Source organism: Lithobates pipiens, unplaced genomic scaffold (genome assembly GCF_037356315.1).
Source record: "Lithobates pipiens isolate NorthernLeopardFrog02 unplaced genomic scaffold, aLitPip1_a1.2 Scaffold_8, whole genome shotgun sequence".
Lineage (NCBI taxonomy): Eukaryota > Metazoa > Chordata > Amphibia > Anura > Ranidae > Lithobates > Lithobates pipiens.
In genome coordinates, this window is record NW_027507903.1 from 658,711,111 (window position 1) to 658,726,795 (window position 15,685).

The 15,685-nt window shown below is 45.9% G+C and overlaps 2 protein-coding genes across 2 annotated transcripts in view; both read right to left on the bottom strand.

The window, feature by feature from the left end:
* Window positions 1–2,245: 2,245 nt before the first annotated feature.
* On the bottom strand, window positions 2,246–7,307 carry LOC143961786 (E3 ubiquitin-protein ligase Midline-1-like). The gene is given in 2 exon segments (XM_077471122.1): window positions 2,246–5,897; window positions 5,900–7,307. Coding segments are annotated over 2 exon segments (1,569 nt in total). The 5' UTR covers window positions 7,035–7,307; the 3' UTR covers window positions 2,246–5,463.
* Window positions 2,246–15,685, bottom strand: part of LOC143961791 (E3 ubiquitin/ISG15 ligase TRIM25-like) — a 110,711-nt gene continuing 97,271 nt past the window's right edge. The window contains exon 3 of the mRNA XM_077471126.1: window positions 2,246–4,146. The gene's annotated coding sequence lies outside the window, so the exon portion shown is untranslated. The remainder of the gene's footprint in view (window positions 4,147–15,685) is intronic.

Sequence of the window (15,685 nt, forward strand, 5' to 3'; positions counted from 1 at the left end):
CCTCCTATGTACTATATTAAGTGTAATGTTTATTATACATGTAATACAATACATAAATCTTGCATTTTAAGCCCTCGCTAGATACTTCATGGAGTATTGTGCACACCATAGAGGAGAGAGGAATCAGTTAATGGATTATTGATAGTTTGACCCCGTTGGTCATATGTTTGGCTGTGCCCTGTCGGTCTGGCCTTTTCTATCTTATGGCCGTTATTAAGTTGCCACTGTTTGGCATTACGTTTTATCCAGTTCTTGTTTCATTAACCTTATAGGTTTGATATTCTACCAAACAAACCTTTTTTTTTATCTCTCCAGTTCAAATGTTATGGAGTAAGGAAGATGAGGAGTCATTGGAAGTGGTTGGAGGGCCTTACAAGCTCCATGTCTCTTCCTTCATAACACTGCGTGGAACAAAGTGGTTGGTAGATGAGGTAAGAGACCACACAAAATGTATCCAAATCAATCCTGTAAGATTGTGTTATTGTTATTAAAATTTCATATTTTCTTACAATGCAGTGATGAGTACCTACATCACCTAATTACACACCAGCAGGTAAGTGTGAATTCTATGGGAACTATGTGTATGCTTCTGTTACATGTTTGCTGATTTTGTTGTTTCGCCTGATAATTTGTCATTTCATTCTAAACAGGAATCTGTTGGCCACATTTGTGCCGTGGTTTCCACTGGATTGTTTGATGGTCAAGTCCATAAACTTGGAAAGGTGAGTTACTTGTCACAATTACAGCTTTACAGCTCTGAGCATAAAATCCATAAAATTCATTACTAACGCGCTTTACACCCTTTTGTGTAGATTATATTTCCAGAAGATGTTTGGGGGTGTCCAGCAAACGTTGGAGATCTCTGGATTCTAGTGCTATTTATTATTTCACACAGTTTACCTTTTATTTACTTATCTTATTTGTCTCTTATATTTGATGTCATTATGTTATGTATATAGGGTTGTCACCTGATCTTTACCCACTTCAGCCCCCCCCCCCCCCCCGAGCCTCTTTTTGAGATTTGTTGTTTATAAGCTAAAATCAATTTTTTTCGGGAAAATTACATAGAACCTCCAAACATTATATATATATATTGTATATATATTTATAAAATTTCAGACACCCTAGAGAACAAAATGTTGGTCATTGCAATACTTTATGTCACATCGTATTTGCGCAGTGGTCTAATGCCGCGTTCACACAATCGGAAATTCGGCCAACAAAAGACCGATGAGAGCTTTTCATTGGAAAATGCAACTGCGTGCTGGCGGAATTTTACTGGCGAAATTTCAGCCAGCAGAAGATTGAGAGCATTTTCCCAATTTTTCAGACGGAAAAAGTTTCTATCGGAAATTCTTGTTGGTCTGTATGCAATTCCGAAGCTCAAAATTCCTACACATGCTCGGGAACAAGTTGGCTCATGCTTGGAAGCATTGAACTTCATTTTCTCGGCTTGTCATAGTGTTGTACATCACCGTGTTCTTGACTGTCGGGATTTGGTGTGACCATATGTAGGCAACACAAGCTTGAGCGCAATTCCAAATCATGTGTATGCGGCATTACAAGCGCAATATTTTTGCAAAAAATCCCCCTTCAGTCCATCATGAATGCCGCTGCCAGGCTCATCCACCTTACCAACCGCTCAGTGTCTGCCACCCCTCTCTGCCAATCCCTCACTGGATTCCACTCATCTAGTAAATCAAATACAAAAGACTAACAATAACTTACAAAATCATCCACAACTTGGCCCCAGCTACATCACTAAGCTAGTCTCAAAATACCAACCAAACCGCTCTCTTCATTCCTCCCAAGACCTCCTGCTCTCTAATTCCCTCATCACCTCACCCCATGCTCACCTCCAGGACTTCTCCCGAGCCTCTCCCATCCTCTGGAACTCACTACTCCAATCTGTCCGAATATCTCCTACTCTGTCCACTTTCAGATGATCCCTGAAAACTCATCGCTTCAGAGAAGCCTATCCTACCCCCACCTAATAACTGTACATTTATTTTCTCCATCAGCCCATCCCCCACAGTTATTACCTTTTGTATCTCTTGACCCTCCCTTCTAGATTGTAAGCTCTAAAGGAGCAGGGCTCTCTGATTCCTCCTGTATTACACTGTAATTGTAATGTCTGCCTTCATAATGTCTGTCTTCATGTTGTAAAGCCCTGTATAAAATATAGGCTCTATATAAACCCAGTATAATAATAATAATAATAATAATAATAATAATAATAATAATAATAATTTCATAAAGAATCTTTATTTCACATTAACATTTCATTTCCTAATCCTCCCCCATCACCAGGACACATCTAGTGATTATAATACACCATCACATGATACATTATATTAGGATCCAATATAAAAGAGATCCCATAGAATTCTATTGGTGATCCATTCTATGGGGACACATTATATTGGGGACACATTCCAGTTCTAGTAATCATACATTATTATAGTGATATCATTATATTAGTGATAAATCCCATTATTTCTTTCATTAGTAAATCTCGGGATCATTTCTTCATATATTTCCTCTGAGATTTTTCCATCAGTTTTCATCTCTTTCTATTTGTAGATCTATTATTCATTTCTATTTTTTCACACAATAAAATAATCAATAGAATAAACTCATTGTAAATGTATTAATAATAAGGAATGAGACCGTCTACACGTTATAATCCTATAGATAGATAGATTTGTTCTTAAAGGGCCAGTACACCTCTATCTGTACTTTCCACATTGGGTCCCTCGGTAACCATTTCCCTACTATGACATCACAGCTCGGACACAGACAATAAGTCATATTACACTCTATGCTCTCTCTCAGCTCCGGCACTCTATACAATTCTTCACCGTCCCATCTCACTATACACAGTGCTCATGTACTGGGAGGAGCCATTAGAACCAATGCCCCGCCCCCTTCTGTAGGTGACACAAGAGCCGTACACACCCACTTATACTTTCCTTTATTGTTCCTCCATCAAAGTTCTCATTAAGTCCCCAGTTTCCCAGATATTGAGGGATCATGTGACCTTCTCCCAGCATGCAGTGTTCAGGCCTGAGCGGCCAATCACAGGACTTACATACCGTCACATGATGGAGGGGTGACATCATCAATCCTGTGTAAGCTCCGACATAACCCACCATATATCTTACATGGGTCAGGACTCAGGGCTCTGACATGGATTGATGGGGGCTATAAAAGGAGGTAGAAGTGGGCCGGGGGGCTGTGACTGCCCTAAGTGGGCAAATGACAAAGAGACTTATTATGTAATTTGGAACCCTAAAGTAGCGTGACACATAAAGGGTCCCTAAGTAATATGACATACTTGGGGCCCCCGGGCAGTGATGGGACAATAAAAAAATGTCAACATGTGCCCCTCATGAACTGTGAACTACTTCACCACCATAGATTGTAGGTCCCACCCATTTATGTGCCCCCCTCCTGATGAAGCCACCAAGGTGGCCGTATCTTTTACAAAACCCTTAGCTTGGCCCCGTCCCCCAGACCTTTCATAATATTTGGGGCCCTTAGACAAAGTTATATCATTCAGATTCCTGCCAATGTGACTTATTTGTGGGCCCCAGACAAAGTCATCTACTATGGGGCCCCACGCTATGTGACATATGTGGCCCCCGGCTTTCCTCAGATACTTTCAGAAAGATAAAGTGACAGATAAAGTGACAGATGATAGTGACACTGGTGGGCACTGATAGATGGCACTGAGGAGCACTGATTAGCAGCACTGATGGGCACTAAGGGGACTGATGTGCCTCTAAAAGAAGCCGGTTATTGGCTTTCTTCTTTTCTTAACGCTGACAGCGTGAGGGGAAATAAGCTGTTGAGGCTCCTGTTTACTTCCGTGATCAGTTGTCATTGGCTGACATCTGATCACATGGTAAAGGGCTCGTTGTGATTGGCTCTTTACCCGATCTGTGATCAGCAGAATCCCAAGGGGGGATGGGTAGTGTGAGAATGGGAGGATGTACATGGACGCCCTTCTGGCATTTTAGGACAGCGCTGTAGCCGTCTTTTGGCTATAGTGTGGGCACCAAGTGGTTTAATCTGCCCAGCAACAAATCCCCTCCCCCCAAAAAATGCATAAAAAACACAAAACGCAAATCACTGTATAAAAACCTGCAAAAAAGCACATCAGAAAGGCTGAAAAGCACCCTGCATAGGTGTGAATGGAGCCTTAGGCTGGGATGAGACTTGTGGGATGCGGGAACCAGTGCGATTCCTGTGCGGGTTCCCTCATCACACCTCAATCACCGGACGGTCACACTGACATCTGAGAACCGCTGCGGGGGGGTCAATGGAAAGTTAATGACACCCCCAGATCACTTCGCAGATCGCAGTGCAAACGCTGAAATGGTGCAGGAATCGGATTGTATAGATGTGACACCCAATGTGATCCGATTCCAGTGAGGACCAAAAAAAGGGTCCGGCACCATTCTGGTGTGAATGTGATTTCAGTCACACAGTTTGTACGGCTGAATTCACATCACACAGACATGACATGTGATCTGCACAGCAATGTGATCCCAGCCTTAGAGAGATTTCCTCTCACTTCCTGTCCTGGTGACACCAATACAAGGAGGGAGAGAAATCTGTACAGGGACACCGACATATAAACATCTGACAGGGGCTCTAATCCTTCCCCTTCCTTATTATACTAAACATATCATTCTTATTTCAGTCTGTGTTCCTGTGGGAGAGTTCCCCTCATTTCCTGTCTAGATAAATGTTGTCGCCGGGACAGGAAGTGAGGGGAAATCTCTGTAATGGAACCCCCGGATAGAAGAAAAACACCTGACAGGGGATCTAATCCTGACCCACTCTGCTTAAAAACAGTCTGGCCTCTCTGATCACATTTCTTCTTCCAGTAATAAATCTCTAGATGACGTCTTCATAGATTTCCTCTCAGATTGTTCCATTTATTTCCTCTTTGTAGTATAGATTGTATGGAGGGGGAGGGGCAGAGAGGAGAGGTGACCCCATCCTATCCCATCACAGTGACCCCACCCCCCCTCTGTCTGATCATGGCTGCCCCTCCCCCATACAGAGGGACCACATGTGGGGGAGGGGCGGGAGGTGGAGATGGCTGATGTAAAATATTGTAAAATATTGTGACAAAACACAGAAAGTATTATGTCAGATTGTCATGGGAGGGAGAGATAGATAGATAGATAGATAGATAGATAGATAGATAGATAGATAGATAGATAGATAGATAGATAGATAGATAGATAGATAGATTTCTCACTGACCAATTATTGTTACTCCAATAATTGGACAGATATTCTACCCAATCACAGCGATCAGTAAGAAATCTCACATTTATTTTTAGTAGAAAAACTTGCAGGAAACCCCGCCCACTGCTATATACTATTGGATGAATATTAAATGAATTCCCCTCCTTCTTCTGACATCACCAGACTGTGGGTGGAGTTTTCACATCTCCCGCCTCCCCCCACATATCTTTATACAACCTCTCCATACACCTATCCCAGCATGGAGGGGCTCAGTGAAGGTGGTGGTGAAGGTGTGGAGGTGTCGGATCGGGTCACACAGATCATAAAAGGAGATCCGCCCGGCCTCATAATCCAGATCTATCCTGACTCTGTTACTGGAGAGATTGGTGGGGAAGAGGATCTCATCACTGTCATGTATCACAGAATAATTATTAAAAGTCCTGTCCAATCCCCAGGACTTCTTATTACATCCAATCCATGACTCCCTCCCTCCCCTCTCTATACTGGGGTAACACATCCCGACTCTCCACCAATGTGACCCCCCGACATCCACTTCCCAGTAATGTCTCCCTGAGGAGAAACTCCGACTGCTCAACACCTGAGGAGAATCCTGGAATCTCTCTGGTGTTTTGGGTGATTCTGCTTTCTATCTGACCAGGATACAGTTTTCCTGTCATCTGATATCTGTAGATAATTATGAGCTGTGTTTCCATCCAGTAATATGTCTGCAGCTCCCTGTATATAGAAGTATACATTTACCTCTGTTATTATATCAGATAAACCTGTGTGTAAGACCCCCGCCACATCCAGACCCCCTCCATCATGGAGGAGCTCCTCATGTCTCTCTCTGTCCTCATTATCTCCATCCTCAGTATCACACAAGTCACCTGTGTCTGATTCCTGTAAGACAGTCAGTGGATCCGTCACGTTACACAGCTCCTCAATGTGACGCAACTTCCTGGACAGCTCCTCCTTCTTTATTTCCAGATCCCGGATGGAGATGGAGATCCGCTCTGCCCTCCCGGAGATGTCCCTCAGGACTCTCTTCTCCAGGTCTTCCAGACGTCTCCTGAGATCTCTAAACAGGGCAGTGACTCTCTCGGTGTCACCAGCGGCTTCTTCTTCTACTTTCCTCCGGTGTTCCTGCAGACTCTGGACTCTTTCCTCCGTCTCCTCTCTCTTTGTCAGAAGTTTCTGCAGAACATTCCTCAGTGTCTCCTTCTTCTTCTCAGAAGCCTCATCCAGTGTCTCCACCTGGTGTCCCCGATGTTCTCCAGCCAAACTGCAGGACACACAGATACAGGCGTTATCTTTGGTACAAAAATACTTCAAAACCTCCTTATGGACGGGGCATTTCCTGCTCTCCATGGACAAGGTGGGGTCACATAAGACGTGTTCTGAGGACTTTTTGTGGACTCTCAGGTGTTTATCACATAGAGAAACCTCACAGAGCAGACAGGATCTAACAGCAGGTACAGGAGAGTCCACACAGTGAGTACAGAAGACCCCGGACTCCTCTTGATCTTGATGAGTAGACAGGAAAGTCTCTGCTATGTTACGTAGTGTTATGTTCCTGTGCAGTGCAGGCCGATCCGGAAACTTCCCTCTACATTCAGGACAGGAATATCCTCCAGACCCCTCCTGTGTATCCAGCACACCATCAATACAGACCCGGCAGAAGTTGTGACCACATCTCAGGGTTACAGGATCGGTATAAATGTTCAGACAGACGGAACATTCCAACTCAGCTCTCAGATCACCAGACGCCATCGCTGACAGCAGAAGAGAAACTAAACTGAAAGTCTCTGACACCGGAGAGGAATGTGGATGGGGGAGGGGTGACGTCCTCCTACACAGGGTGAGGCTGGATGAATATTATAGGACACGGAGATCAGAGTACAGAAGGGAGGAGATTCGTTTTGCAGTAGTAATGAGAATTATACCTCCCAACATTAGAAGAGAGAAAGAGGGAAAGACGGATGTGGAGAAGACATGCGGAGCACTAAGTGCAATGACATGAAAAGTGGAGATGAGTACATCATGATGAAAAGGAAATTGGTTATATAACCATCTGAAGATTTACCCCCCTTCATGGCCAGGCCATTTTTTGCGATACGACAATGCGTTAATTTAACTGACAATTGGGTTGTCATGAAACACTGTACATAAATTCAATATATAGCAATTTTCCCACAAAGCTTCTTCTGGTGGTATTTGATCCCCACTGCATTTTTAGTGCTAAAAAAAAATAAAAAATATATATTTGTTATTTTTTTTTTATTTTTTTTTTACTTTTTGTTATAAAACATATCCAATAAAAACATTTTAAAAATCAAATTTCTTCATCAATGTAGTCTAATATGTATTCTGCTACATGTTTTTGGTAAAAAATCCCAATAAGTGTGTATTGATTGGTTTACAGAAACGCTAAAGTGTCTCCAAACTATGGGATAGATCAGGGGTAGGCAACCCCCTGCATGGGTGCCGGTGTCCTGTTGAATAATGTCTCTCATAGAGAAATGCATCCTGATCAGCTGGTATGACGTATCGACTGGGCATGCTCAGTTCATCAGATGCATTTTCCGATGAGAGGCCAGCCACAGAGAGCGGTGAGGAGAGAGAATCTAAATGTAAGATTTTGCCTCACTCTCCGTGCATGCGCGCAACGTCGTAGGGTCCAAAAACGCTTCTTATTAGACGGATTGTGGGGTGATTTTGTAGCTTTAATTTCTGGATGTGGACGGTGGTTGTTTCTGGATGTGGACGGTGGTTGTTTCTGGATGTGGACGGTGATTGTTTCTGGATGAGGACGGTGGTTGTTTCTGGATGAGGACGGTGGTTGTTTCTGGATGTGGACGGTGGTTGTTTCTGGATGTGGACGGCGGTTGTTTCTGAATGTGGACGGCGGTTGTTTCTGGATGTGGACGGTGGTTGTTTCTGGATGAGGACGGTGGTTGTTTCTGGATGTGGACGGCGGTTGTTTCTGAATGTGGACGGCGGTTGTTTCTGGATGTGGACGGCGGTTGTTTCTGGATGTGGACGGTGGTTGTTTCTGAATGTGGACGGCGGTTGTTTCTGGATGTGGACGGTGGTTGTTTCTGGATGTGGACGGTGGTTGTTTCTGGATGAGGACGGTGGTTGTTTCTGGATGAGGACGGTGGTTGTTTCTGGATGTGGACGGCGGTTGTTTCTGGATGTGGACGGCGGTTGTTTCTGGATGTGGACGGCGGTTGTTTCTGGATGTGGACGGCGGTTGTTTCTGGATGTGGACGGCGGTTGTTTCTGGATGTGGACGGTGGTTGTTTCTGGATGAGGACGGTGGTTGTTTCTGGATGTGGACGGTGGTTGTTTCTGGATGTGGACGGTGGTTGTTTCTGGATGTGGACGGTGGTTGTTTCTGGATGTGGACGGTGGTTGTTTCTGGATGTGGACGGCGGTTGTTTCTGGATGTGGACGGTGGTTGTTTCTGGATGTGGACGGTGGTTGTTTCTGGATGTGGACGGTGGTTGTTTCTGGATGAGGACAGAGCTTGTTTCTGGATGTGGACGGTGGTTGTTTCTGGATGTGGACGGCGGTTGTTTCTGGATGTGGACGGCGGTTGTTTCTGGATGTGAACGGTGGTTGTTTCTGGATGTGGACGGTGGTTGTTTCTGGATGAGGACGGTGGTTGTTTCTGGATGTGGACGGTGGTTGTTTCTGGATGTGGACGGTGGTTGTTTCTGGATGTGGACGGTGGTTGTTTCTGGATGTGGACGGTGGTTGTTTCTGGATGTGGACGGTGGTTGTTTCTGGATGTATTTGGTCTTTTCTCAGATGGTGGAAGTTGCACATTGTCGTGAGTACAGTACATTTATAGAACACTGTAAAGGAGCACTCCGCTGGGAGGACATCTACAGGGGGAAATATTTATGAAGGGGCTCCGCTGGTGGACATCAGATTTATGGAGGGGCTCCTCTGGGGGACATCTGATTTATGGAGGGGCTCCGCTGAGGAGACATCTGATTTATGGAGGGGCTGTGCTGGGGGACAACTGATTTATGGAGGGGCTCTGCTGGGGGACATCTGATTTATGGAGGGGCTCCGCTGGGGGACATCTGATTTATGGAGGGGCTCCTGTGGGGGACATCTGATTTATGGAGGGGCTGTGCTGGGGGACATCTGATTCATGGAGGGGCTCCGTTGATGAACATCTGATTTATGGAGGGGCTCCGCTGGGGGACATCTGATTTATGGAGGGGCTCCGCTGTTGGACATCTGATTTATGGAGGGGCTCCACTGAGGGACATCTGATTTATGGAGGGGCTCCACTGGGGGACATCTGATTTATGGAGGGGCTCCACTGGGGGACATCTGATTTATGGAGGGGCTCCGCTGAGGGACAACTGATTTATGGAGGGGCTCTGCTGGGGGAAATCTGATTTATGGAGGGGCTCCCCTGAGGATACATCTGATTTATGGAGGGCCTCTGCTGGAGGACATCTGATTGATGGAGGGGCTCCGCTGAGGGACAACTGATTTATGGAGGGGCTCCACTGGGAGACATCTGATTTATGGAGGGGCTCTGCTGGGGGACATCTGATTTATAGAGGGGCTCTGCTGGGGGACATCTGATTTATGCAGGGGCTCCACTGGGGGACATCTGATTTATGGAGGGGCTGCACTGGGGGACATCTGATTTATGGGGGGCTCTGCTGGGGGACATCTGAGTTATGGAGGGGTTCCCCCGAGGATACATCTGATTTATGGGGGGGCTCTGCTGGTGACATCTGATTTATGGAGAATACAAAACCAATTTTTTCCTCTATTGGGACTTTAATTAGTCAGTAGTCTTCAAAGTTTGTAACAAAGTATAAATTGTATTGCATAAAGAGGAAAATCACATAAATAACAATAAGAACTTAGGGATGCACAGTGATTATTAGAGGATGCACATAAAAACTACAGTGTTAATATACCAACATATTAGGGATAATATCACCACAAATATCGATCCCAGCTAAATAATGGGACCAAGAAACGGTCCGACGCGTTTCAAGGTTGTTAAGAGATCTAACCTCTTCTTCAGGGGCTGGTGATGTATTACATTCCCATCTATAAGCATTATAAGAAGACACAAGTAATGGTAAACAAACAGTATTTGCAAATAGTTGATCTTTTTCAAACAATATTTGAATAAAGACATGATCAAAAAATTGTATGGTATATTCTAACCATGTAATGCTGTAGATCGCTGTTCAGAGGGCATCCAACATATTAGAAAGGTGTGATGGAGAAATGTCTGCCAGCCGGCATCAGATCTGTAACCCGATGAGAAGAACCCGGGGGGTACAAGTGGATTCGGCACTCGAGCTGCACACAAGGGGCGGATTCCACCCAAGAATGGTAATGTAGCCAAGTAACTCTATGATCAAAAACAAAAAGATCAAACAACCAATCAGCGACATGGCATTCTCTTCAATTAGCTGAGTGTGAAACACTGAGCCAATGAGAGGAGTTTAAATATGTACATCACTCCTATAGACAGGCAAAATCTCAATCATAAAGAAAAATCTCTCAAGTTGCTCAATGAGTATGATGTCCCTACTTAGGGTGTCCCTAATATCAACGCAAAATAACTGAAATTGAAAAGGAATTGGAACCAATATATAGGCAATTCACTTCTTTTAACCACTTGCTTACTGGGCACTTAAACATCCTTCCTGCCCAGATCAATTTTCAGCTTTCGGTGCTCTCACACTTTGAATGACAATTACTCAGTAATGCAACACTGTACCCAAATGAATTTTTTGTCCTTTTTTTCCCACAAATAGAGCTTTCTTTTGGTGGTATTTGATCACCTCTGGGGTTTTTATTTTTTGCGCTATAAATGAAAAAAGACCTAAAATTTGGGAAAAAAAACCCCATATTTCTTTGTTTCTGTGACAAAATTATGCAAATTATTAATTTTTCTTCATAAATTTTGGCCACAATTTATACTGCTACATATCTTTGGTAAAAATAACCCAAATTAGTGGATATTATTTGGTCTTTGAGAAAGTTAGAGAGTCTACAAGCTGTGGTGCGAATCGCACAAAATTGATCACATCTGATGTACTGGTGGCCTATCTCAATTCTTGCGACCCGAACAAGTCAGGAAAGTACAAATACCCCTCAAATGACCCCTTTTTGGAAAGTAGACATTCCAAGGTATTTAGTAAGAGGCATGGTGAGCTTTTTGATGTTGTCATTTTTTTCCCACAATTCTTTGCAAAATTACGATTTTTCATTTTTTTCCACAAAATTGTCATTGTAATAGGTTTTTTCTCTCACATGGCATGTTTATACCACAAATGACACCCCCCAAAAAATTCTGCTACTCCTCCTGAGTATTACAATACCACATGTGTGGGACTTTTTCACAGCCTGGCCACATAGAGAGGCCCAACATGCAGGGAGCGCCATCACATGTTCTAGGAGCATAAATTACACATCTAACTTGTTGACTACTTATTACACTTTTGAAGGCCCTGGAGCACCAGGACAATGACACGTGACACTGATGACAGTTGGCACTGATACGTGGCAATGATGACACTTATACGTGGCACTGATGACACGTGGCACTGATGACAAATGGCACTTATACGTGGCACTGATGACATGTGGCACTTATACGTGGCACTGATGACAGATGGCACTGATACGTGGCACCGATGACAGATGGCACTAATACATGGCACTAATACGTGGCACCGATGACAGATGGCACTAATACGTGGCACCGATGACGTGTGACACTGATGACAGATGGCACTGATAAGTGGCATTGATGACACGTGACACTGACAACAGATGGCACGTGACACTGACAGGTGGCACTGATGACAAATGGCACTGATACGTGGCACTGATGACAGATGGCACTAATATGTGGCACTGATGACAGATGGCACTATGTGGCACTGACACGTGGCACTGATGACAGATGGCACTTATACGTGGCACTGATGACAGATGGCACTGGGGACAAATGGCACTGACAACAGGTGGCACTGGGGACAGATAGCACTAACAGGTGGCACTGGGGGCAGGTAGCACTGGGGTGGAAGGCACTGGGGTGGATGGCACTGGGGCGGATGGCACTGGGGTGGATGGAACTGGAGCAGGCTGGCACTGAGGCAGGGTGGCACTGGGGTGGATGGCACTGGGGTGGATGGCACTGGGGGAGCATGGCACTTGAGCGGATGGCACTTTTTTTTTTTCACACTTATGGCCACTGCAGCCGTTCATCTCTCCCCTCTCACACGCTGTCTGTGTGAGGAGGGAGAGCGGCGCTGAGAGATGATCTCATATGTTTACATATGAGATCATCTCCCAAGATGATCTCATATGTTTACATATGAGATCATCTCCCATTCGATGCGCCGATCGCGCTGTAAATGGCCAATCACAGCAGCAAACACAGAACTTCCCCAATGCACGCCCGCGGCGGTGTGCATTGCAGAAGTAAACATCAGGATGTCCAGGGACGGCCTCCCGGACGAAAGCACCTGCTCTACGGCCGTCATTCGGCTATAGGGCGGGCAGGAAGAGGTTAAGGACCATGTCCTATATGAGAATTATGATAAGGAACTTAATGAATCATTGGAACACTTTAATAAAGAAATTCTAATTAAAAAAAGAAAAGAAGTTCTGTAGGGACAAGGCTGCCTTTCAGGACTCACGGGCTTACAATTGGAGAAATCATAATACTATAAAAACCAGAAACCAAGGACATCATCACAAGAATGCTAAAAATGACAACTTGTTATCTGGAGCGTCCTCTCTATGGTCCCTCTTGTCAAGAGTTTCGAGTAGACAGAAGCCCTCGTGGAAATCAAAGAGAAACTCCCAGGGTGGGGGTTCACAGGAAAAAATCCCTGAGAAAAAGGATTACCAATCCCTCCATTCAGGCTGGCTTTGCCAGCCCAGGCCTGGGGGTAGGCAAAACAGGGGGTATAGTTCCCTCACATTGGACGACAAACGATGTCCCATTGGGGAATTAAGCGTTTGCCTCGGCTCCCGTTGTGGACAATTTTTTTTTTAAACCGATCGAAAATGCGACCTTATGAGAGGTATGAATCCTGATGGAGCATTCCCTCCTAATGAGGAGACTATCAATTTAAATGTGGTAAATCTATCATCATACGAACTTAATGAAGTTGAATTATCAGTTTTAACCAGTTGCCGACCGCCGCACGACGATGTACGTCGACGGCATGGCACGGGCAGGCATATGGGCGTACATGTACGTCCCTTGCCTCCCGCGGGTCGGGGGCCCGATCGGGCCCCCGCCCGGTGCCTGCGGCGGTCGGTTTTCGTCCGGGAGCGATCCGGGACGAGGGGGCGGCCATTCATTCATGGCCACCCCCTCGCGATCGCTCCCGACGAATAGGAATCCCCCGTGACATCACTTCCTCTCCTGTAATGTAAACACAGGAGAGGAAGTGATGTATTCTCTCCTCCGTGTCGGTATTTTTCGTTCCGACACCGAGGAGAGAGGATCGGTGAGTTGCACCAACACATCCCACACACAGTAGAACATGCCAGGCACACTCACACCCCCCCTTTACCCCCCGATCACCCCCCCAATTACCCCTGCCCCCCAGTCACAATGACACCAATGTCATTTATTTTTTTTTTTTTTTTTTTTTGCATTGGTGTCATTTGTGACTGTAATAACTGTTAGGGCAGTTAGGGTTAGCCCCCTTTAGTTCTAATGTACCCCCCTAACCCCCCCAATAAAGGTTTAACCCCGTGATCACCCCCCGTCGCCAGTGTCACTAAGGCTGGGTTCACATTGCAGCGGTTTATGAGAACGAATGTGATTCGCACCGCACTGCAGTGCAAATCACATCCGATCTCTGTGCGATTCGAGTTCAGCCATTCGCCGCACCCGCCGCACCCGCCACACCCGCCGCAAATTCGCACGGGACCCTTTTTTTGGCCCGCAGCAGAATCGGATCGCATGGGTGTTCACACCATGCGATCCGAGTTTGCAGATCGCACTGCGATATGCGAACTGATCTGGGGGTGTCAGTAACATTTCACTGACACTCCCAGCAGTTCGCATAGGGCAGTGTGAACTGCCGCCGGGAGGCATGCGATGCGGGACCCCGCCGCGGATTCGCGGCGTTTCCGCATCGCTCCAGTGTGAACCCAGCCTAATAAGCGATCATTTTTCTGATCGCCGTATTAGTGTCACAGGTGACGCTAGTTAGGCAGGTAGGTATTTAGGTTCGCCGCAGCTTTTTATAGCGCCAGGGACCCCCATATACTACCGCATAAAGCCCCCTGATTGCCCCCTAGTTAACCCTTTCACCAGTGATCACCATATAACTGTTACAGGTGACGCTGGTTGGTTAGTTATTTTTTTATAGTTTCAGGGCACCCGCCATTTATTACCTAATAAAGGTTTAACCCCCTGATCACCCGGCGGGTGTCATTTGTGACTAATAACTGTTAGGGCAGTTAGGGTTAGCCCCCTTTAGTTCTAAGGTACCCCCCCAATAAAGGTTTAACCCCGTGATCACCCCCCGTCGCCAGTGTCACTAAGGCTGGGTTCACATTGCAGCGGTTTATGAGAACGGATGTGATTCGCACCGCACTGCAGTGCAAATCACATCCGATCTCTGTGCGATTCGAGTTCAGCTATACAGATAGTATGGCTGAATTCGTGTCGCACCCGCCGCACCCGCCGCAAACTCGCACGGGACCCTTTTTTTGGTCCGCAGCAGAATCGGATCGCATGGGTGTTCACACCATGCGATCCAAGTTTGCAGATCGCACTGTGATATGCGAACTGATCTGGGGGTGTCATTAACATTTCACTGACACTCCCAGCAGTTCGCATAGGGCAGTGTGAACTGCCGCCGGGAGGCATGCGATGCGGGAACCCGCCGCGCATTCGTGGCGTTCCCGCATCGCTCCAGTGTGAACCCAGCCTAATAAGCGATCGTTTTTCTGATCGCTGTATTAGTGTCACAGGTGACGCTAGTTAGGCAGGTAGGTATTTAGGTTCGCCGCAGCTTTTTATAGCGCCAGGGACCCCCATATACTACCGCATAAAGCCCCCTGATTGCCCCCTAGTTAACCCTTTCACCAGTGATCACCATATAACTGTTACAGGTGACGCTGGTTGGTTAGTTATTTTTTTATAGTTTCAGGGCACCCGCCATTTATTACCTAGTCTCACTAGTGTACCCCTAAATTTAGGGGTGTCTACTTTCCAAAATGGGGTCATTTGGGGGGGGTTTGTGCCATCTTGGCATTTTATGGCCTTCAAAACTGTAACGCCCTTAGAAAGCCTGAAGGTGGTGCTTGGTTTTCGGGGCCCCGTACGCGGCTAGGCTCCCAAAAAGGCCCACATATGTGGTATCCCCGTACTCAGGAGAAGCAGCAGA